General features: G+C 44.3%; 2 protein-coding genes across 8 annotated transcripts; one reads left to right on the top strand and one right to left on the bottom strand.

The window, feature by feature from the left end:
* Positions 1 to 3,733: 3,733 nt before the first annotated feature.
* On the bottom strand, positions 3,734 to 16,514 carry dusp11 (dual specificity phosphatase 11 (RNA/RNP complex 1-interacting)). 6 transcript variants are annotated; one of them, XM_080787439.1, is made up of 6 exons: positions 16,359 to 16,514; positions 14,555 to 14,629; positions 8,453 to 8,780; positions 7,838 to 7,858; positions 7,443 to 7,587; positions 3,734 to 6,537 (listed from the first exon to the last, which is right to left on the bottom strand). In XM_080787439.1, exons 2-6 carry the CDS (start codon positions 14,599 to 14,601, stop codon positions 5,393 to 5,395), a joined length of 1,686 nt encoding a protein of 561 aa, XP_080643565.1. In that variant the 5' UTR covers positions 14,602 to 14,629; positions 16,359 to 16,514; the 3' UTR covers positions 3,734 to 5,392. The 6 variants fall into 6 exon arrangements, with proteins under 6 accessions (XP_080643565.1, XP_080643563.1, XP_080643564.1 ...); XM_080787437.1 differs by lacking the exon at positions 7,838 to 7,858 and adding an exon at positions 7,651 to 7,671; XM_080787438.1 differs by lacking the exon at positions 7,838 to 7,858 and having other exon boundaries at positions 7,443 to 7,608.
* An 816-nt stretch (positions 16,515 to 17,330) lies between these two features.
* Positions 17,331 to 23,051, top strand: LOC308331443 (uncharacterized protein). 2 transcript variants are annotated; one of them, XM_080786882.1, is made up of 8 exons: positions 17,331 to 17,949; positions 18,776 to 18,915; positions 19,316 to 19,498; positions 20,365 to 20,924; positions 21,202 to 21,326; positions 21,416 to 21,638; positions 21,995 to 22,112; positions 22,349 to 23,051. In XM_080786882.1, the coding sequence occupies exons 1-8, from the start codon at positions 17,727 to 17,729 to the stop codon at positions 22,667 to 22,669; spliced, it is 1,893 nt and encodes a 630-aa protein (XP_080643008.1). In that variant the 5' UTR covers positions 17,331 to 17,726; the 3' UTR covers positions 22,670 to 23,051. The 2 variants fall into 2 exon arrangements, with proteins under 2 accessions (XP_080643008.1, XP_080643009.1); XM_080786883.1 differs by lacking the exon at positions 17,331 to 17,949 and adding an exon at positions 18,118 to 18,446.
* The last annotated feature ends 645 nt before the right edge of the window (positions 23,052 to 23,696 follow it).

The following is a 23,696-nucleotide window of genomic DNA, read 5'->3' as shown; positions in this document are numbered from 1 at the left end:
TGCAATGTACCGTAACAAAACCAAAGAACAAGATTCATGTACAGGATCTCCTCACTGGTCAACAAAGAATACCCTAAACAGGAGCCCTCGTACAAGGTTTCTTCGACATGCACCTCTTTGGTACCACAGCACCACAAAGGCCCTTACAACAAGGCTCCAGACTTCCCAAAACAAACTGGTCAGGCTACTGCAGACCACATGTTTTCATTGACCAACCAGAAGTGAGGGTTCCACAAAGCTGTGTAAATAAATGGATATAAAAATATGACCGTCTCTGTAATCTGTATGTACATACATGTATGTAAACCAGTGGAACCATATTCATGTAAACCAGTGGAACCATATTCACAAGTATCGTGTATAAACCAGTGGTTTTCAAAGTGAAGTTAAAACAATGTGTTTAACATAGCATCACAATCACCTCTTTAACCCTATATTATATACATTGGTTATTAAGAAAGGGGTAAAATGTGGCTTTTAAAAAAAGTTAACATTGTTTTCAGTCCTCTGCAGATCAAAATAACGGTAGTGTGTCGCACACACCAAGACGTCAGTTCAAATACTTTATTTCATATTTGAACAATTAAGGACAAACGTTCCTTCATCAGTGTCACTGATGAAGACCGTTATTTTGATATGTCTTGAACGGGTATAGCGCACCTATAGTCAGAGCGCGGTGGTCATATGAAGAGTAAGTTCAGTTCTCAGCCAAATGCATTTTTGAAGTTTGAGAACCACTGGTATAAATAATGAATAAAATAACTTCAGTGGGAAAAACAAAATAAATATTTTCGCAATTTTTCAAAAATAGCTAAATTATTATGTTTAAAACACCAAACAGGGTTCCGAGCTTGTAGATCTTCTATTTTTCAATAGCTAAATTATAACATAATTAATGTTAATTAATAAAAAGGGTTAAACTGGAACACTATAACATTTTAAACTGATACATGGCTTAACTTTCTCCTAATTGGATGAAATTGGCAACCCACCTGAAAATGTATTTTCTGAGCTGCCATTGCCGAACAATCAATAATACTATCGCAATATAGAGCTTTTTTTACTTAAACATTTTTGTTTTAACCAAAACAATGTAACCGACGAGTCATTCCACTTGTAGCATCCATTTTTTATTGTTTTATTTTCTGCACTTATGATAAATAAAAAAACGTCAACACTGTTGTAGCCCCTGAGCTGAATTAGCAGGCAGGGCTCCTCTTAAAATCACACAGAAAACAAAGACCTTTAGCAAAGTCACAAAACCTCACGGTCGTTTGGTGTTCCACAGGAATTAAACTTTTATACAATTGTTTCTGCTCAAAGAATCTCAATTAAGTGCAGAACAAAAGGATGATAAAACGATGGAACAAATTGTGACAGAACTATACCGACATTCTCTCTGCCCAGTGACTCGTTCAACCAAAATTAAAATGTCATTTGAGGTAAATGTATCATCTATAATTGTGATGAATGCCTCTTGTCGTCAGACACCATTTTCTAGGTTTCTGTGTAATTATTTGGTGAATTATTAGACGGGACAATTAGTATAGTTTCCTTTCCCCGATATGTTTTAACATAAAAGACGTTGCTATAGAAACATTGTCATACTATGTCTCAGATCCCTTGTTTAGTAGTAGATTTGGCGTCACATCAAGCTTGTGGTTCATTGATACAACATCAAAGTCCAATAAATGACGATACATGTCAGTTTGTGTGTTCATAGTCAACTAGTCTCTCAAGACAGACTGTTTTCTGTCAATGAGGGTGCCGTTTTCCCTTTGTTTTGACGATGGGCTCTCAGATCGATACTAGTCAACAAACCCACACACTTCCACACAAACTGTTTCTTATGGTAAAACCTTTGCAACCTATACTTTATCTTTCATCTTCTTAAAGGGACACTTCACCCTTTTTGCAAAAAAATGTATGTTAATGACATTTAGAAGCTTTAGAACACTTTCCTGGGGGTCTTTATGTGTGTAATATGTGGTTTTAGATATTTTAGATTTTAGCAGTGAGCCCAGTGTCTCTGATGTCATGGACACTGGGCTCACTTCCTTCCTGGACTACATGTTGTCTCAGTAAGACAGCTCTCCCCCCTATCCACAAGGATGAGCAGTGCACCAAAGAATTATGGGAATTGTAGTCCAGGAAGGTAGTGAGACCAGTGTCCATGACATCAGAGACAACAGGCTCACTGCTACAATCTAAAATATCTAAAACCACATATTACACACATAAATACCCCCAGGAAAGTGATCTAAAGCTTCTAAACGTCATTAACATATATTTTTTTGCAAAAAGGGTGAAGTGTCCCTTTAAGTGTTTATTCTATTGATTAATTAAATCAAAGAATGGAGAAACATGCTTTTTTTTCACCTTTTACATTTTCAATTATTATATTTTAATAAGATTTTTTTATAATCGGCTACATCAATGTCTGATTAGCCATGCAAGCCTCGTCATTTTATAATAAGTTGTACTACGGTGTAACGTGGAAATGGCAAAGAAATTGAGAGCTTTATAATTTAAAAGAATATTTAAAATTAGAAGACAGTTAGTTGGATTAACTGTTGCACCCGTACTTCACGGCAGTGTTGTGTTTTCAGTGTTCACTCCATTAAAGGGTCTTTGACAAATCTCTAATGTGAATCCTTGTCGTTCCGTCGTGAGATGCTGAAAATGTGACGCGCCTCATCCATGTTCTCCAAAAGGTTAATGTCCTCACAATAAATAAGGACAGGATTATTAAGCATACAAACGAACCCTGAGCTACAATCACTTTAGTTTTGACTTCGTCTTAAAAGACGCACTTGAACCATGTTCAACCTCGTCTTCATATAATTGGTCCTCTCCTCACTAATGCTCATTATAATATGGCACCATTTTGATTCACTCTGTGTCTCAGAGGAAGAAGGGTTGTGGACAGTTCCGATGTCACTTGGCCTACCAGTGACATCATCGATTGGGATTCCAAGCTAAAATAACCTACACCGTTTCTCTTCCTGGAAAGTTAGCATGCTGAAACAGAAGCCATCGTTCTCGCATTAATACAAATAAGAAATGAGAAGTTTGTTGAAGTTGTTTAAAACGACCAAACCTGCCTACCGATTATGTCACTGTTTCTGAACTGTCCACCTACCAACAAGGCGCCAGACCTAATGAACGACAATGGTATCATTGGAGCAAGTATATGAAGGTACAATGAAAATGGGTGAAGTGGTCCTTTAACTCACACGAGACTATTTTAACACAATAAACACATGTAGTCACATAAGAGAGAGAGAGAGAGTCCTACAACCAAAACATCACAGCTTCAAACACCAGGACCCACAAGTTTCATATGCATGACAGGACAGAGTGACAGACCCCTCCCCCTTCTCATCATAACATAATGATCTCATCCCATCCTACACCGTCTAAATCCAGTTCATTTAACTCGGAGGTCCCATTTGATTCCTCGCTGTCAATGATGTTTTAGCTGGAGGACCCCCAGAAACCCCCCCTTGTAGGCACCTGGGGGTCCCCAGAACCCCCCCCCCCCCCCCCCCGGCCCCCTCGTAAGCACCTGGGGGACCCCAGGCCCCAGCGACAACGAGAAGCTGTGTAATCGTCTTATCAAGGCACTCTCCTCCACAGCGTCAACAGACTAACGGCCGCTGTCGGGCAGAAACCTCACAACTCCATTCCCCATTCCCCCCCCCTCCCCCCCACCAAACAGATGAATGGCCTACTTCGTCGTCATACAGGAGTGTCACACAAAAAGCAGAGAAAAATAGAAAGATATTTTTAAATGACAATAAAAAAGGAATGTTTTGGGGGGTTTCTGCCCGACAGAAAATAACACTCCCTGTCTTACACTCCCATCCTGTCTCACACCTCGACCCTGTCTCACACCCCATCCTGTCTCACACCCCATCCTGACAGCCAGAGATATAGCGAGTGATCTGGCAAACAAAATTGTGCGAAACGGTCCCGACATGTAACGTCAGCCATGGTGTTTATAGCCCGAACCAATGAAATTTACTGCGATCTAATGAATGATAAACAAACTAATGGATAGAACTGCTGAGAGGAGAGGCCTCTCTCCGCTTTTCTCAAGCAACGGCGCGAGCAGCACACACACACACACACACACACACATACACAAACACACTTCAGTAGAAAATAACCACTAGATAAGGGGTTCACCCTACCTACCATTTGATGGCGGTTTTGAACTATAAATATGAAGTGTGCTGAGCAAAGTGGGATAGCCGCTCAGGTCGTCCACTGTGCAATTTGAATGTCCAATTTCCTTTAAACACACATTAAGAGAAAATGTGTGAACATCTCATCAAAGAGCTGCATTCCAGGAACAGATGAAAAGCAGCTCCACCGCTAAAAAAGAAATGGAGGTGGGAGGAGGACACGATTACCAAAACTCGCTCAAATCGAGGCAGAGCCAGCGGATATATTGATTGAAACACACGTCTCTGAATGACTTTTTTCTCCTCACTTGGCTCGTGTGGCTGTAATATCTCAGTCAGGATGGAGTGTTACTTATAAAGATGAGAACACATATAGTCAGAGTCATGTATTTCCAGCCGTACTCAGGCTCCCCAAAGCGCGTGTGCCCATTTTGAGTTCCGCGATAAAAAAATATAAAAAAAAGTGGCAGTCACGGCAGCGTGCTCCGTAGCGTGACGGCGGTGCTTTCCTACGTTGCGTAGCGCCTTGTTAACCCAACACTGTTCGAGATCATCTATTTTTTTGGCAGAAACAGGTTTGGTACAGAGATAAATTACAGCACGCTGCATTGGTGCAAACTAAGTAAACAGAGCCACCTGGCATGCACACTACTACGGCGTCGACCACTCTCACGTCTACGACGTGTAAAAGAAAAACGCAGCGTAAAAAAGTGAGAAGAACGCAACGGCACTTTGTCGCTTTCTATTCCGATCGTTGCCGTGTGTAAACGTGGCCTAAAATGGCTTTCTGCTGTGGTGTAAGTAACCCTCCCTGTCTTTGTGTTAGCGGTTATTAACTTGCAACTTGCAGGTATTCTGATCTTACAGATCTTTTAAGAAGGCGGTACTCCGGCATACTCCGATCTTTAGGTGATGATAACCTAACAACCTCAGTGGTTATACTATAGGTTAGGTAATAAAACAAACAGATGTGCCGGGGGCAGTGGGGGCAGTGGGGGGGGGAGCGGTGAGTCGCTTATCGCCGCGGCTCAATGATGTCATGTTGTAATTATCTCAACCAACGCGGAGGTCCTAAAGTATGCGTCCGTCCTTCACGCGACGGAGCTCAGTGTCTCGACTGTCGTCTTTACTGAGGGGGTCGATTTGGGGGGAAAAAAGACACGTGGGGGCGGTGGTCGGTGAGATGGCGCTGCGATGCGTCTTCATTCGTGGTCCGGGGGGAAGGCGGCGGGGGCGTAGCGGGGGAGGTGCGACGGGTGCGGGGGGCCGGGCGGGCGGTGCTCTCTGCTCTTCTTTCCCCCCCGCTGGAAGGCCGAGGAGGGGGCTTGGCTGTGGGTGTGGGGGGAACTCCACTCGGGCTGGGGGCGGTCCCTGGGCCTCTTGGGGACGCGGGACGGATGTATCCACTGCGGGGGAGGGGGGGGGAGGAGTCCATCGCCCGGGCGGGCAGTGGGGAAGCCCTGGTCTCGGGGAGGCCGGGGATGTGAGTTCTTAGATCCTCCTCTCGGATGTGAGTGGTTAGATTCCCCTCTCGGATGTGATTGGTTAAATCCCCCTCTCGGATGTGATTGGTTAAATCCCCCTCTCGTATGCGATTGGTCAGATCCTTCTCTTCTCGGATGAGACTGGTTAGATCCCCCTCTCGGATGCGATTGGTCAGATCCTTCTCTTCTCGGATGAGACTGGTTAGATCCCTCTCTCGGATGCGATTGGTCAGATCCTTCTCTTCTCGGATGAGACTGGTTAAATCCCCCTCTCGGATGCGATTGGTCAGATCCTTCTCTTCTTGGATGAGACTGGTTAGATCCCCCTCTCCGATGCGATTGGTCAGATCCTTCTCTTCTCGGATGAGACTGGTTAGATCCCTCTCTCCGATGCGATTGGTCAGATCCTTCTCTTCTCGGATGAGACTGGTTAGATCCCCCTCTCCAATGCGATTGGTCAGATTCTTCTCTTCTCCAATGCGATTGGTTCGTCTCGCCTCGCCACGATTGGTGGTGCTCTTCTCTGTGGTGAGACCAGTTAGTCCCGCCTCCTCTGGGATGTGACTGGTGGTTGGCCCCTCGCCCCCAGCTCTGACTGGGCGCCGCTCTTTGACGGACAGCCTCGTGCGACCACTGCTGTCCGTCCTCGTGCGACCACTGCTGTCCGTCCTGTCCAATAGGAAGGGGCGGTGGGCGGGTCACAGCCAGGCCTCTCATTGGGTCCTGTTCGGACTGGTCCATCCCCTCGTTGCTCCTCCTGGGCCCTGATTGGAGGTCGTCCAAGTAGTTCTGTCTCTCTATTGGATGGCCTCTGGACGCGTTGAACAACTGCACCGCCTCCCCTGGGTCAAACCCGTCCACGTCTGTGTGACAGACAGACAGACAGACAGACAGACAGACAGACAGACAGACAGACAGACAGACAGACAGACAGTACAGGTCAGTACTACATTATAATGCTTTCTTCAGCATCAACACGGCAATGCAAACGGGTGCAATATTCGCACTACAAAGGATGCAAATGCAGCTGAGGCAAATTGATCCAGTCAAACAGCCTTTTAGGCTAGTTTTTTTTTTTTTTTAAGTGCAGATGGCGGATATAACATATAACTGAAATATACAGAGAAATTATTGGCATTTTGATACATTTTATAAATAGGTAAACATAGTGGAAATAGCTGATCTACATGCTTAGAAGGCATCACAAAGTACTAAGTAGTGACACCTTGTAAGCGTGTCTCCATTTATTACCGTATATTATAAAGCTTGTCTCGATTAGCAGAACTCTGAAGAGTGTACAAATGGACCCATATGGACCCATTTGGAACCTTTGAATGGGACCTTCTGCATAATGAGTACGGTACTTAAAAAACGTTTGTAATTTAATATTTCAATGCCTATATATTTTTGTATTTTTACGCCAGTTAATTTTTTTTTTAAATACCGGACTTGTAACAGACTATTTCTACAATAGGGGTATTGAATTGATACTTTACTACATCAGTACTTCACTGACCCCCCGCCAAGAAGAACATGCGAGGTCTTTATTAAAACAATAAATAAGTAAACAGTACGGTACCTATGAGGTATCGACAGACCAGGTATCTTTATTAAAACAATAAATAAGTAAACAGTACGGTACCTATGAGGTATCGACAGACCAGGTATCTTTATTAAAACAATAAATAAGTAAACAGTACGGTACCTATGAGGTATCGACAGACCAGGTATCTTTATTAAAACAATAAATAAGTAAACAGTACGGTACCTATGAGGTATCGACAGACCAGGTATCCGGTGCGGTTCAGTCCGTGCGTACAGTGGACGCCGACCAGCGTGTCGTTGTGGGGATTCTCTCGTAGGAAGTGCCGCACGGCCCGTTTGAAACTGAGGATGGTCTGATCACTGGGGACCTGGTGACCCTCTGTGAAGATCTGTGACATGTAAGAGAACAGTTCATTGATCACTATGGGGACCTGGTGGCCCTCTGTGAAGATCTGTGACATGTAAGAGAACAGTTCATTGATCACTATGGGGACCTGGTGGCCCTCTGTGAAGATCTGTGACATGTAAGAGAACAGTTCATTGATCACTATGGGGACCTGGTGGCCCTCTGTGAAGATCTGTGACATGTAAGAGAACAGTTCATTGATCACTGGGGACCTGGTGGCCCTCTGTGAAGATCTGTGACATGTAAGAGAAACAAATAATTACAAAGAAGAAAAACAACAAAAAAAAGCTTTGTAACCTGCCGTTTTCTTATTCTTTCTAATTATTTGTTCGGCCCGAAAAATTGTGTTTGTTGTCATGATTTGTCACAACTCGAGTTGGCTTTGTACGAGGCATAAAAAGGTCTTTAAATAAATACTTTTTGAAATGTCTATGAGGAAAATGAACGGGGAATCATTTCCTGGGCCCTGGTAGGGGGCGGGACTGCGACGCTCCATAGACTGACACCACGCTAGACAGGAACGCCCATAAACATCACATCCGGTTTTAGCCCGGGGTAAGAATTTTCTATGGCTGCCAATGCAACTTGGTCCAATCCTTAATCACATAAGGACAAACATCTATGCCGATAATATCTAACTTGCGGAGGTAGCGTGCCTTGTCCACGGGCAACAGATCTTTAAACGTATGGCATTGCAAATACAATTGATAATGGATACTACTAAATGAAAACTAAACTGAAGTTTAAAAAAAGAAGAAAAAAGTCAAAACTAAATATTAATACAAATGAAAACGAATAATGATTTTTAACAAATATGCAATAATAACCTTGATAAAAAGCAGGGACGTGGGCAGGTCGTGGACCTTGTAGTAGCGCGTGGTGAAGGTCAGGTCTACGATCAGCCCCAGCTCCTGGCCGCTCCCCTGCAGAGTGTCCAGGAGCTCCCAGGGTCCGAAGGCCTGGTCCGGGGGCAGCAGCCGGGTCAGCGCCGCCCTCAGGGGGACCTTGAAGGCGATGAAGCGCGTCCTGGGGATCCTCTCCCCGACCGCCCGGTAGTCCAGCCATCGGTCGGGAACGCCGCCGCTCTTCTTGTTCTTGGAGAACATCTCCGCGCCCGTTGTCGTCGCTCCGAGACGCCGACTCAGCAAACTACGCCTGAAAGCACATTAACATTAAACCCATTAAAACTGTTTGGTAGCCATAAACGTCTAATTGCCAATTAAGTACCGGATGCCACGGACGACAAGACGTCTTCCCCTGGGAATTTAAATTAAAAAAAAAAAAATCCATCCATCCATCCATATTTTGAAAATTCCTCTAATCTGGTGTACAGGTGATGACATGCACATTACATGCATAATAGAATTACAAATTCTTTCTCTCTTTATAATGGGAGAATTGGCACTCAAAGCCTAAACTGGTGACCACCAGGTGGCGCTGAAAGAGTTAAGACATGATGAGACCCAGAATGATTCCACAAATTGTCTTTTAAATCCCGACAGTTTTCTGTCAAAATTGTTATGTATTCGACCGTCGTTTCTAATTAATACAAAATAAAAAATAAAACCTTTGAGCTCCGACCGAACCTGCTGCTTTGACCCAGACTGCAATTCATAAATAGTTCAGTTTATTTTTTATTTATAGTCACACACACACACACACACACACACTTCAGAAAATACAACATACTAGGGTTTTAAAGTTTTGAAACCACAGGGGGAACCATAGTGCAGGGAGAAAAGATTAGTTTTTAAATCTAGATTTTAAAATGTCTAGTGAGTTGGCATCTCCAACAGCTTGTGGGAGAGCATTCCAGAGACAGGGGGGGGGGGGGGCAAAAATAGCAGATCTACAAGCTCATAGCTAGGTCTGCTATTTTTTCCCCCAACCGTTATTTTATTGTGGTTTATGTGACTGTGAGTTTGGGAGTGGGAGCGTATGCTAGTGATCGTATGCTTTTATTAAGCCATTCTGACCTGAGATCAGATTCTAAAAATGTCTTCTACATCCTGACAGTTTTCCATTCTGACCTGAGAACCACGATATCCTATGGGTGGTGACATTGGGGGGTTCCCAAACTGACCTGAGAACCACGATATCCTATATGGGTGGTGACATTGGGGGGTTCCCAAACTGACCTGAGAACCACGATATCCTATGGGTGGCGACATTGGGGGGTTCCCAAACTGACCTGAGAACCACGATATCCTATGGGTGGTGACATTGGGGGGTTCCCAAACTGACCTGAGAACCACGATATCCTATGGGTGGTGACATTGGGGGGTTCCCAAACTGACCTGAGAACCACGATATCCTATGGGTGGTGACATTGGGGGGTTCCCAAACTGACCTGAGAACCACGATATCCTATGGGTGGTGACATTGGGGGGTTCCCAAACTGACCTGAGAGCCACGATATCCTATGGGTGGTGACATTGGGGGGTTCCCAAACTGACCTGAGAACCACGATATCCTATGGGTGGTGACATTGGGGGGTTTCCCAAACTGACCTGAGAACCACGATATCCTATGGGTGGCGACATTGGGGGGTTCCCAAACTGACCTGAGAACCACGATATCCTATGGGTGGCGACATTGGGGGGTTCCCAAACTGACCTGAGAACCACGATATCCTATGGGTGGCGACATTGGGGGGGTTCCCAAACTGACCTGAGAACCACGATATCCTATGGGTGGTGACATTGGGGGGTTCCCAAACTGTGGCGTGCGAATGCCCTCTAGTCCTGGGGGTGCGTGACATGAAAAGGGTAATGGTGGTTTTACGGTGTTATTTATATTTAACACAAAACGGCTAAATCCCATAAAGCACGGTCGGAGATGTATATAGAGCAGCTGTGGTAGTGAGTATACAACAGCAGCTTGCATGTCTGCAGTGTAGTGATTATTATTTGCCATAATCATATTAAAAATTGTACATTTTCGTCCAAATGCAACGAGACTGAGCGTCGGGGGTGTGTCAGCTATGAGGTCAGGAGTTAACAGTTGGTGCACGGTCAAAAAGGTTTGGGGAATGAAGGGTTAAGTTCCACAACGCGTCCCCACAAAGAATTTAAGCACTAAAGCGTCGTTGAGAACTTATTAAAAAAAAGCCTATATAAATCCAAAATGGTATTAATAATAAGACGAGATATTTCCAAAAAGTAGAATTTATTCCACAAGTCGTTTCTTACAAAGAAATACAAGTACAAGCCGAAATGAATGCATATGATATAGCCTCCGTGAAACAGTGAACAGTGTTGAACGAACAGGCCTAAATACAAAAATAGGCATATTTTGTGTTTGGTTGCAAACTGTAAAATAATACAAATAGAAATAGGCACAAACCAATGAAACCACTGTACCACAATGTGAATAAACCACCACCGGGCAGACAAAGCACCCTCTCTCTGGCCAATAACCGGCAGCCCTATAGAGCCACGCTACGAGTATAAAATACAGACCTGTATTCTGCACGGGGCTACTGTACTGTAGGCCACGGGCCTACTGTATGTATAGGCTGGCTATATTAAACAACTTTTAAAACAAATATAGCAGCTTCAGCTTGAAACATGTATCATTAACAAAAACTAAATAGCTTGTCTCTCTTGTCACTCTTGAGTCTCGACTCTATATAAAAAGAAAATAAGAAAGATAACTGGCTGGAGTTGGCCCTCACCTCTGCGGTCACGCCTGCCTAATTGCTTACTCCATACAGCCCTACGCTCTTCATGTTGTGTGCCAGGCAGACCAGCGTGTTCACGTTCTCGGGGAGAAGGCCGCTCCTTCTCTTCTTAACGACGTATCCCGCGGTGGAAAATATTCGCTCCGACGGCACGGAAGTGGCCGGGACGCAAAGACACTGCTTCGCCGCCCTCGCCAGTTTCGGGTAGCGGGACTGGTTTGCCTTCCACCACGCCAGCGGCCCGGACTTGGCCTTGGACTTGTCCTGGAGGTAATGCTCCATCTCCTTCTTGGCGTCTCCGTCGCCACCGTCCTCCTTCACCTCGTCTTCGTCCTCCGACGACTGGAGCAACATTTCGATCTCGCGCCGTTTCTTTTTTTTGGCCGGCGGTCCTACCGCCGCCGCCGCCGCAGTGGGCGCCGCCTCCTCCTCCTCCTCTTCCTCGCTGCCTTGGTCTTCCTCGGTGGTGTCGCGCTGGTGTAAGTGATCGGCGAGGAGAATGACCTGGAAATCAAATTAGCCTTTAATTATTAATCATTTAAATGGGAAAAGGGTAACACAGGCTACAATGTGGCATATTAAAGATAGAATTTGTGAAGACATTAACCCATTTATGACGTGAACCCCTTTTGTTGTTTTTAGCATTATGTTATACTTTAGCTACTTTAAAATAGCAAGATCTACAAGCTCGTAGCGCGCGGCACTCGAATACATATTTTTGGGGGGTCCTTGACATGAAAATGTTTGAGAACGAATGACATAGAAACATAGGTTTTTCATGTCACAATTTGGAAGGCATTTGTAGAATTGTCCTCAGGTCTAAATGGGTAAATATGGGTCTGAGATGGAGACAAACCCCTTATCCAAATTCAAAATAGTAAAAAACTATACTATACTTTACTATTTTGAATGTTTGAATAGTTCAACTAGCCAATCTACATTGACACGTTGTGAGCTTGTAGACTGGCCATTTTAACTATTCAAGTTTAGGGATAAGGGGTTTAGCGGCAGGCTATAGTGTCTTTCATATTTAAATAATTTAATATATTAGTCTAACCTGGGTGTGAACGTTTTCCTTCAGCTCAGCGTCGAGGAATTTCAGATGTTTGAAGCGCGGGTCCAGGGCCACAGAAAGCAGATAGATACTGCTGGGCTCCAGCTCCTTCAGCTCCCATCTGGTGTCTACTTCGGTGACGAGGGTCTCTTTCAGCTCTCTAATAGCAGGGCTGTCTCCCTCGTTTGGGGACAAGTAGCACTTCTTCAGGTTGCTTAACATGGGCACGGTCGCCGACAATGACACATTGATCTCTTGGGAAAGCAGTTCCGTGAGTGTCAGTAGAGGGTGGAGCACATCGGCGGCATCTTTTGCCAGGGTCCACTGTTCTGCGGTGAGGTCCAGTGAGGTCCACTGTTCTCCTGTGAGGTCCAGTGAGCAATCATCCTTTTTGGAGACGGCGAGGTCACGCAACACAGCTGATATTCGCCATCGTTGTTCCACCAAGCGATCCAGCATCATCAGCGTAGAATTCCAACAAGTGGCCACGTCTGGGATTAGTTCGTGGTCTCGGATGTCCTCCCGCGACTTGACTTGTTTAGCTTTCAACGCAGCTGTAGCTTTTACACTTTTTCTGAAATGCGACACGAGATTCCTGGCCGCTGCGACAGTGTGCTGCAGTGTGGCATTTACCTTCAGGGAGGAGTTTATACACCGCTGCAATGTGTCCCCCGAACAGCAGACCCCCTGGACTTTGGCCCAATTCTCTGGGTCCTGTTTCAACACTTCGTCACACAGCTTCATGTTACTGGCGTTGTCGTGGACAACAGCGGCTCTCTTGTAGCTTGGTATGCAATACGCGTCGGCCACTTCACTGAGGCATCGTGCTATGTCAGCTCCAGTGTGCTCGACACTCAGTTCCTTTGTTTCCAAGACGTATCCCTGCAGTTTCCACTCGTCGGAAATAAAATGACAGGTGACAGCCATGTATGCCTCCATCGCAATTGACGTCCAAGTGTCTGTTGTGAATGCTACGGCGGTGGCATCGTCGATATGTGCCGAGACCAACTCGTGCACGGCCGTGTGCCTCCTGGTCAGGTGATTGGAAACAGTGGATCTTTTGGGCACGGTGTAACCCGGGACCATCAATGTAAGCATCCTCCTGAAGCCCTCACCCTCCACTACATTTATGGGCATCGAGTCTAAAGCAATGAACTCAACAATGCTCTCCGTCAACTTATTCTTTTTCTTCTCAGTTAATGTGTGCTTGTCGAATTCCAGCCGTGTCTGCGTTGTTGTTGAGTTGTTGGACCCATCGTCCAGATCCAGCTTGTGTACCTAAAATAATTAATATGATATTATTATTAGCCTAATAAGCCTATATCATTTGCTCTTATTAGACTTTTTTGAGGCCAACTGCACAAGGCGGCTGCTGCACATTGCACACAATACACGATACATGGTAATTAAAATGGTGTATTTATATAGCGCCTTTATCCAAGGCGCTTTACATAGATTGTGCATTACATTCACATACACATTCATACACCGATGGCGGCAGAAACCATGCAAGGCACCAACCAGCACATCAGGAGCAATTAGGGGTTCAGAGTCTTGCTCAAGGACACTTCGACACTAACTCTGGGGGAGCCCACAGGGTTCGAACTGGCAACCTTGCGGTTACCATCCAGCCACTCTACCCCCTGAGCCACTGCCGCCCCGGTACTTCTAATTAGCGCCAGGCCAGCCATACTTACATTTGTTAAATGAGCACCCAGATTTGTCGTGCCGCCGCAGTATGCTATGGGCTTGTCGCATACTTGACACACAGCCTTTGTTTTATCCTCCGTCAATATGTAGTACTTCCAGACTGGTGATTTCTTCCCACTTGTTGTTGCTGCCGCCATGATTGCTTCAAATCTCCTCATTATTGGCTGTGTCATTGTGTGCGTGATGGCGTGCAGTCCACAGTCCCGTGTATTTGCCTCGTCTCCTGCTGTCATGCAGTACTTTCAAATTATTGTAAACCCAACATGAACACAGTACCCTTATTATGCATTATCGCATTCTCGCCGAGATATGTTTTCAAGTAAAAAAACTAAACGAATGGTTCGAGCTCATTAATTATGATTGGACTGCCAACCCCAACAGGCGATTGTTCGAACCCCCGAAGGTTCGGGGACGGCCTTAGTGCGCTCTCCTGCAGAGCGTCACACTGTCTCGCCAAACTAAAAACACATTGAATTGAATTACTTGTTTGTTGTTTGAAGACACTGTCTGAAGAGTCTGGAGGACAGCATGGGCTCCAAAACGTCCCTCTTTGTAACCCTGAAAAGAAAATTGAGATAAACAATTAGCAAAGCAGCAACAGTCAGTGTGCGACTCTATTTTCCTTGGAAGACACCGATAAACCAAACTAAAGACACCGACATCAAAACAAATCACAAAAACAAGTCATTGATTGATTGATAAATGTATTTCACAGTTCGTGTAGAATGGGTACATTTCAAACAAAAGCACTAGTCAATACAAAAGCTGCTACTTTGAGGACGATACCGAAAAGCACTAGACTTGTTTGTTTACATCAGGGTTCTCCATTTTAAATTCATCAGAACATTTAAAGACGTACAGAGAAATCATCAGTATCAGTAGTAGCATTATTATTATCTGGAATGAATTAGTAGTATGCTACTATTACATTACATTAGGTGGTATGGGAACTTTGAAGAAGGGTTCCAAATTAACAGCAGCCAGGACTGCAGCTCTGCTGGTGAAACTACTAGTATAACCCGTTATGTCAATGGAGGAGGGGGGGGCTTTGTTGTCTTTTTTAGCATCTTTGTATAATTGTCCAACTGTACTATTTACAAACTGTTAAGTTAATAATGTAATCTGCATCAATAGGGGCTTGTTTCCATTGTGGTCAATCATTGCCTTTGTATTCGATTAATCAAGACAAGTTAATTATTTGCCGTTTTGTTATTGTTTACTATCTGTACCAAGTAGACCGCTAGACCTACTGCACATTTTAAACAGAGCTGCTACCTTTAAAAAAATCTTAAATCTGAGGGTTTGTATTTATACTATTTAAATAGTCTGGAGAAAAATGCTATTTGTCCCAAAGCGACTGCAAAAAAATGCTGCTATTTGTCCCTAAGTGACTGCAAAAAATGCTGCTATTTGTCCCTAAGTGACTGCAAAAAATGCTGCTATTTGTCCCAAAGTGACTGCAAAAAATGCTGCCATTTGTCCCAAAGTGACTGCAAAAAAAGCCTTTATACCCTGTAAACATGTATATATTAACGATCATGCAATATATGAGATAGCTCTGTTCTGTTTACAAAATGTTGTACCCCCTCCAACTGTTTACATTTCCCCATTTTCAACTGTTTTTATTGTGTTTTGACACTTGCTTTGACAATGTAAACATGTTTTATCATGCCAAGAAAGCTCCTTTGAATTGAATTGTTTGCAGCTAGAGTAGAAAGTGAACCAGACCTCTGTTCCCTCAGTCCTTTGTTCCCTACCCCCCCCCCCCCCCCCCCCGCCCAACTCCAAACACCCCACTACTAGCAATGACTACTGTTTTACTATTACCTAGTAATATCTGCTGGTGGTTTGATTGATAATTGTATTCACAGTTAGTAGAATGGGTACAGACAGTTCAAGCGAAGGTACAGACAAGTAAACTGCTAAGAGGATGAAACCAGAAAAAGCACTGAGACTTGTATACATCAGGGTCCTCCATTTTCAATTCATCAGATGGTTGCTGGTTAGGTACATAGGGTAGTAGTAGTAGTATCAATAGTACTGGTGGTATATAAGTAGTATTATTATTACATATTGTTGTATTGTATTAGCAGTAGTAGTTATAGTAGTAATAGTAGTTAGAAGTACTGTGGGTAGGTTTATAGGTTATTATTTCACTTATGTAATGTTAAAACTAAACTAACAGAGTCCTACTCCTTCCTCCTCGTGGAAAAAATGGCCGTGACGACATCATGCCAGACCGCCGGCCGGGCATGACGAGATTAAATCAAAACGTTAATTTATTTACCTTAATAACGTCACGAGCCTCCGGTAACCTTGGCGACAACGACCCAAATTTAACTGGTTAACGTTTCCATGACAACGGATCCGTTAGTTTTTTTCCCACGCTTTGTTGACGAGAGAGAGAAAGACTAGTACCGACCGTTTGTTTACCACGTTACAAATAAAATACACACTGTACTACTGCTGCTGGAATGGCGCGCCCCGATAACGTCGCGCCAGGGAGAGGAGGTGGGGCGTGGCCTGATCGTCGCGGCGATAAACACGTCACCGCGTTCAATGAGTTGAACTTTACTGTTGCTTTAGTTTTGTGTGTTCACTCTTTAATGTTTTCTGTTAGTAATCCCCCTGGATCTCTGATGTTGTATTGCTGTTTGTTTTTCTTGTTTTGTATTAAAAACTTGATTACTTAATGATCCAATTGTACAGTATATACTTTCCCCATTTTCAGCAGTTTATACTGTATTTTTGTGACACTTTTGCTTTGACAATGTAAACGCATAAATCTTAAAACGGGATGATGATAATAATGATCAATAATGAAGTCAGCTGACCAATCTTAAAATCCCAAAGTAAAGGCTTCGGGGTGTATAAATGGCCCCTCAAATTGGGGTTTATTTTGTTTCTAACGTATTAAATTAATTAATGTGGTTTCAGCAGGGATGTTTATGGAAAATTACAACAAATGCATTGACACTTTAAATTGTCAATTGGACTTATTTTTCTTCAGTGAGGCTGCAGTTGTTTGGAGCAGTTTGCACTGCAGAATGTTTTTGTTGGAAAATAAAGCTCACTGAAATCCCCGTAAAAAAGGAGCGGTCATAATGCGTCACGTTTTGCAAAGAGTAACGTTTTCTTTGTTGTTGTTGTCCTATCCTTCTTCTAAATTCTCTTTGACGTAACCCGGAAGTGAGAGCAGTGCTGCGTGTGCGTGACGCGTGTGTGTGTGTGTGTGTGTGTGTGTGTGTGTGTGTGTGTTTACATCTCTAAGGTTTACATTCACCCGCTCTTTGTTTTGATTTCTAACAGAACCAAACAATGACTCAAATAAACTAATATGAACTAGGGCTCCAGGGCAATATGTCGATATTATTGTCATATGAGACGACTACAGAAATGGTCTGGGATTTTAACAGGATATCGAGGATTTGTATTTTTTGTTGTATTTTACTGTAATTTATGTTCTGGTCGTATATACTTGTTTCCTTATACACTTCCACTTTAGTTGTTATTGCTATTTTTTATAATGTAAACATTACGGATGGTCTTGCGACCAAACATATCTTTGGGAAAATATTTGTCATCCCCACAATATCGAGATGGACCGTATAAAGTGAAGTTGTTATTATTGATAAAGTAAGGCGTTGTTGTAACCATGTCGTCCTCGGTAGACTCGGTGATCAAGCAGCAGCTGGTTTCAGCAGCAGAAGACATTATAGTTCTATTTAAATCCAAACGTTTAGATTCAGATAAAGACAAAGGTCTGTCTGTCCTCCGTGTGCTGGTGATGGACAGACTGATGGACGCCGTCACTCACATCTTCATCACGTTGGAAAGAACAACTACAATTCGTAGACCTACGACTACAACTACTCGAGGTATAGTTCATTTAAATACACAGAAAGAACAATTACATACAGGTTCAACCTCATCAAAATACCCAGAAAGGACAGCTCCGCTGAGATTTAATCCACATGTAACACACCAGCGACACCTCCTGGGCAGGACAAGTTTAGTGCAGCTACATTTTTCGCACGGGCTGGACCTGGTGAGAGCAGGAGTGGACCTAGTGAGAGCAGGAGTGGACCTGGTGAGACGTAGGAGGGGCCCGGACAGGAGTCAACCCACAGAGGCTAGTCCTTTCACGCGCCAGAATGGTACCTCCCAGTCCCGGCAGAGTAGTTCAGGAGGAACGGATTGTGTGGCCCTGGTTTTTCCCTAATGGGACTGATCGAGGGTAGCTACTGGGACGTAAGTCGGGACTTGATCACCCCGGCTGGGTCACCTGAGTGAGGGGTATGATGTTGGGAGACCCAAAAGCCCGATGACCTTGGGATACATCACTGAGGATACGTCCCAGGTGCATCCATGCGAGGTATTATTATTATTTTTTTAGTGTGGGTGTACATTGATGGATACAAATACAATAAACTAATTATTAGTAACTAACTACACTACAAGCAGTGTTGGGGAAGCCATTTGCTTTGTTAAAATCAACATTCTTACAAAACATAATACAAAGTGTAATCGGCAAGCCAGGCAGCCAGCAAAAAATAAAGAAAGAAAAAGGCACTGCGATTGAGTTTAGTCAGTTTACTGCCAAATCGATTCATTTCATCTCATTATCGTTACTGACACGAGAGGATGTATGTGGTATTGTGGTTTGGAAGATGCCAACATGTGATTGGTAATGGTTCCCTGCAGATCTTTCACCCATCAGCACCAACACCGCTCAGAGCAGAGCTGAGGAAACGGCTCCCCCTCCGGCCAGCGTCACCGTCACCGTCAACGATGCTGACCCAGAAGATGAGGTTGACAGCAAGGCAGAGGAGGATGAGAATGAGGTTTGATTGATTGATCCCATGCTTGCCTTTGCTTAACATGGGATGGCTATAACGGTGTCAGACAAAGGTTATGCTAAAAGGGTAACAAAAAAAAGGTTTCCATTGTGGTCCATTGTACTCAATTCATCAATTCATCAGTTGTAGAAAGAAACTAAGAATATTTACTCAAGTTCTTTTTTTACTAGTACTTTTATTTCTACTCCACTACATATCAAAGACAGATATTGTACTTGTTGCTAGTTGCTTTGTAGATTGGATTATTAACTATTTTTACTCAAGTACGTTTTGATTACCGGACTGACTGACTGACTGACTGACTGACTTTATTTACTTACTTACTTACTTGTACCAGATGTTTCTGCATTGCAGTATTGATTTGTTCCACCACTGAATTCCTCAGGCCGGCAGCAAGCCAGAGGAGGAGGGAGGCTCTCACCGCTGCAGGGTGTGTGGAAAAGACTTTGGCCGGAAAGGTATCCTGATCAAACACATCGACCAGCACATCGACACAGACACAGAGCGAGTGTGCGGTCTGTGTGGCGACCGACTGGACACCACAGACGAGCTGAGACGTCACCTCCAGGTACACCTTCAGGGACAGAGTACTCGACCCCACTTTACTTGACTAAAAAAAGTCAGAGATTGCACAGCCGGAAATGTCGGCCCGGAACATCCGTCAGATGTATTTCCCCCGTATACGATATGTTTTGACCAATCACAACACTTGTTTCATACACGGAGAATGTAAACAGATTTGTAAAGCGTCAATTCCAGCAATGCACTCTACAGCGTAGGTCAATGCACTCTACAGCGTAGGGTTTGCCCAGCGTTGAGTTCATGGAGCCACAGAAGTCAGGAGGCTACATCTAATTATCTCTCCCCAGACCCCCACATTAATTCGTTAATAGTTAATTCATGTATACTCCCACTAATCCATAGGCGGCCTGTGGGCCGAGCACCCCCTTGTGGCGCTGGAGGGGTCCCAGATATAAATGGCATTACATGGGGGTCAGTACTCAGTAGCCTATGTATGTCAAACTGGGCATCCTTTTTCAGGGTCTTGCCCTGAAAATGAATTTTCAGGGCAAGACCTCGACCTCGCGCGTGCGGACTCGGCCCCCAGCCTGGTACGCTAGTCAAAATATGGCCCTTGAGGAAAATTAATTGGGGAACCCTGCACTAATCAGTCGTGTCTGATCTCAGATTGTGTATGTTGCAAAGGTAATCAGTAATGTCACATGAGCAGAGCCACAGCGCCAAATTAAATGCAATGGCATTGCAATAAAATGGTAAATGCTTAATCCTGAGCCGAAGTGTCTCAATGAAGTAAAAATTAGCTTAGTCAAAATGTTACTCAAGTAAGAGTCACAATTAATTTATAGGACCTTGTAATTCTTGTTTCAGAGAAGTAACTCTACACTATATGTTTCGCTTTAATCCGCGCGTCAGGCTCACAGAGACGTCAGCCGAACGTGTGACGTTTGCGGCAAGAAGTTCCCTTCCGTCCGCGCCCAGGAGACGCACCGGCGACTGCACACCGGAGAGAAGCCCTTCAGCTGCCACGTGTGCGGTAAGGGTTTCAACCAGAAGGGCAACATGACGACACACATGAGGAGGACCCACACCGCGGAGAAATGCGAGAATTACGAATGCGGCGTCTGCGGTAAAGACTTCAGCTACGCCCGCTCCCTGGAGAGGCACATGAAGTCTCACGCCAGTCAGACGCCTTTCAGCTGCAGGGTTTGCGGTCAGGGCTTCATTAAGAACGCCGAGCTCAAGAGACACGCACGGACGCACAGAGGCGGCGCCGCCGCGGTCAAAACCAAACGCAGGAAGCAGGACCCCGTTGCCGCCCACTGCTGTAAAGTGTGTGGAGGTGCCTTTCACAACAAGGGCAACTTCATCAGACACGCAGAGAGCCATTTGAATGAACCGGCGGGGATGTGCGGGGTGTGCGGCGAACACTTGGACTCTGCAGTCGACCTGAAAGATCACCTGCAGTCTCACAGGTAACCTGTGCTTTGTAGCCATCAGTAAGAGCAATGCTGTAGGGTTACTACTGCTAATACTGACGCTGTTGGTCATTGTGAAACTGCACACACACTCCCTGGATGACGGAGCAGAACCTCTGCCTCACATTTTTCACATTACCTACCTGACCTGGCGGAGACATGAGGAGCACTTTCTTTCCCCATTTTTTGTGTGTATGTGTACTTTAACTGCTTACTGTTTCTGGTGGCTTAACATCCCCCAACATCAATAAATGTCTGTCTTGTCTATCTGTAGGGAGATGCAGACGATATGTGACGTGTGTGGTGTCACCGTGCGTGACATGGATCTGCACATGAGAGTTCACACCGGCCTCAAACCCTACAGCTGCAAAGAATGCGGCAAAGACTTCCCACGAAAAGGTGTGTTGTGTAATTCTTGCATAATAACTTCATTGAGATGACATCGTGACAGAATGCGAAGGAGTCGTTCATACATTTCCCATCGCCAGGGTCGCTGGAGCGACACGCGAAGCTGCACGGCGCCGAGCGACCGTACGTCTGCGAGTTCTGCGGGAAAACGTTCCTGGAGAACGGCGTGCTGCGGCGACACCTCAAGAGCCACAGCGGAGAGAAGGCCAGGATTTACTCCTGCGACGTCTGCGGGAAGAAGTTCGCCATGAGTCAACACCTGGACGTGCACAAGAGGATCCACACCGGAGAGAAACCCTACAGGTAAAGTTTGAACTGAGTCGCTCTGATGAAGGCAGTTGTGCAGCAATGCGTAGCTGCATAATTTTAATCCTTGCATATTAAGCATTAGCCACTTTATTAAAGGCTTTTTTAACTTTTTCTACAAGAGTGCCTTGATCTCTTCTTCATCAATTAATCAATTCTGTCACCCAGTTATACCAAAGAGCACTTCTTTGGAGAAATTTCGGGTCCTCGGAAAACATCTAATTTATCGTTCAAATGATTTTGAAGTTGAATAACTTGGTTTTTATTGTTATATGCCTATAAACTTGTTATATTCCTGTTCCTTTCTAACATTTTGTTTTATAAATAAACGTTACGTTATCTTTCCCCTGCAGCTGTACGGTGTGCGGTAAAACATTCCGACAGGTCGGAAACCTGGACTCGCACATGAGGATTCACACTGGAGAGAAGCCCTTCATTTGTAGCCTGTGTGGTAAACGCTTCCGACAAAAGGTCATTGTTTGATTAATTTACTCTCACTTTCGAAAGATTTGAAAAATTGTGGAAATGGCTGATCTACAAGCTCGCAAAGGGTCACGGCGTGTTGGGAGCGAACAAAACCACATCAATACACGTTACAATTATCATTATGTTTTGAAGCCAGTGACGTCATCGATAGGTATGCTCTGAAGTTCTGAACCACTGCTAAATTAATATTATTCATTGTGATTGGTCTTGTTTGCTAATAGGTGTCGCTGGAGATACACGAGAGGTTCCACAAGAAGGAGAAGCCGTTTGGCTGTCAGCTGTGCGACAAAGGCTTTGTTCAGAAGGTCGACCTGAAACGTCACATGCTGACACACACCGGAGAGAAGCCCTACGGCTGCGCTGTCTGTGGGAAGAAGTACCAGGAGAAGCGATCCATGGAATCGCACATGAAGGTTCACACAGGTCAGAATGTGATCCACCACGTGAAGGTTCACGTGGCTCCGAATGTCACCAAAGACTCTGCCGTGTCGACCAACAGCCAGCGTCATGAAACGCTGAATACGGACTTCATACAACTGTAACTTTAAAAGTAAAAACATACATACTTTTGTTCTTGCTAAATGTAAGTCGCTCTGGTTTAAGAGCGTCTGCTAAATGCCTAAATTGTAAATTGTATACTTCATACACCTGAGTGACCTGACCCCTGTAAAGCTGCTGAATTTATCAAACGACATGTTTTGATTGAGTTTGTTTCACTCACTGTCTGTGCTGTTTTTACAGTTTTAGATGCAGTGGTGGGAAAAGTACTCAATACTGCAAATGCAATGTACCGTAGAAATACTCATTTGCAAGTAAAAGTTTGGAGTTCAAAATGTTGGGTGGAAGACAAGCGAGGGTCTTCATTTGGTAGAACCAGTAGAAGCCCTATCATTCCCTACTTGATCATCAATTTAACAAATGATTAAAAACATTTATACAATGACAAAAACATGGTATGTTGTCTTTAAAACCTTGATTCATTGTGATGATTCATTCTGTACTGGCCATATATGGAGTGTGACTTGAGTGTACTGGGTTTGATGAGGTCAGATCAACATTAGGAAAGTCAGAACAGGAAGGACAGGTGGGGGGGGGGGGGATCAACATACGGAATGTCAGAGCAGGTCAGCTCCATATATGGAGATGTATACGGGAGATGCACGTTTTCATAGTAAGCGCAACCTTTGCAATAAAATATATAATATATAATGTCATGTTATATTGAATTAATTCGATCAAATCAATGCGACCTGCCATAAGTTAGGTAGGCCACTCCCTGCTAGGACTTAGTGCTGCCAAAAGACATGTGTTGTGTACACATTTAGTTATTACTTACCTATTAACATATATAGGCTACAGCTTAAAATATATTTTAGTAGTCTCTCGATTGTTTTTCCTTTGTTTTGCAAATGGTTTCCAAGATTGACTTAGTTAAAAGCATTTTAAGCTATAACTAAGGCCAAGTTGAATTTAGTGTGACTGTGAGCCAAGAAGGTGGTTGTGGATCACAACTTATGGTGCAACTGGCAATGGCTTCTTTTCGCAAATAAGTAAGCCTGGGACTGAGGC

The sequence above is a fragment of the Protomyctophum bolini genome (genome assembly GCF_963924005.1).
Source record: "Protomyctophum bolini genome assembly, chromosome: 17".
NCBI lineage: Eukaryota > Metazoa > Chordata > Actinopteri > Myctophiformes > Myctophidae > Protomyctophum > Protomyctophum bolini.
This window is presented reverse-complemented; position numbering and strand designations above follow the sequence as displayed.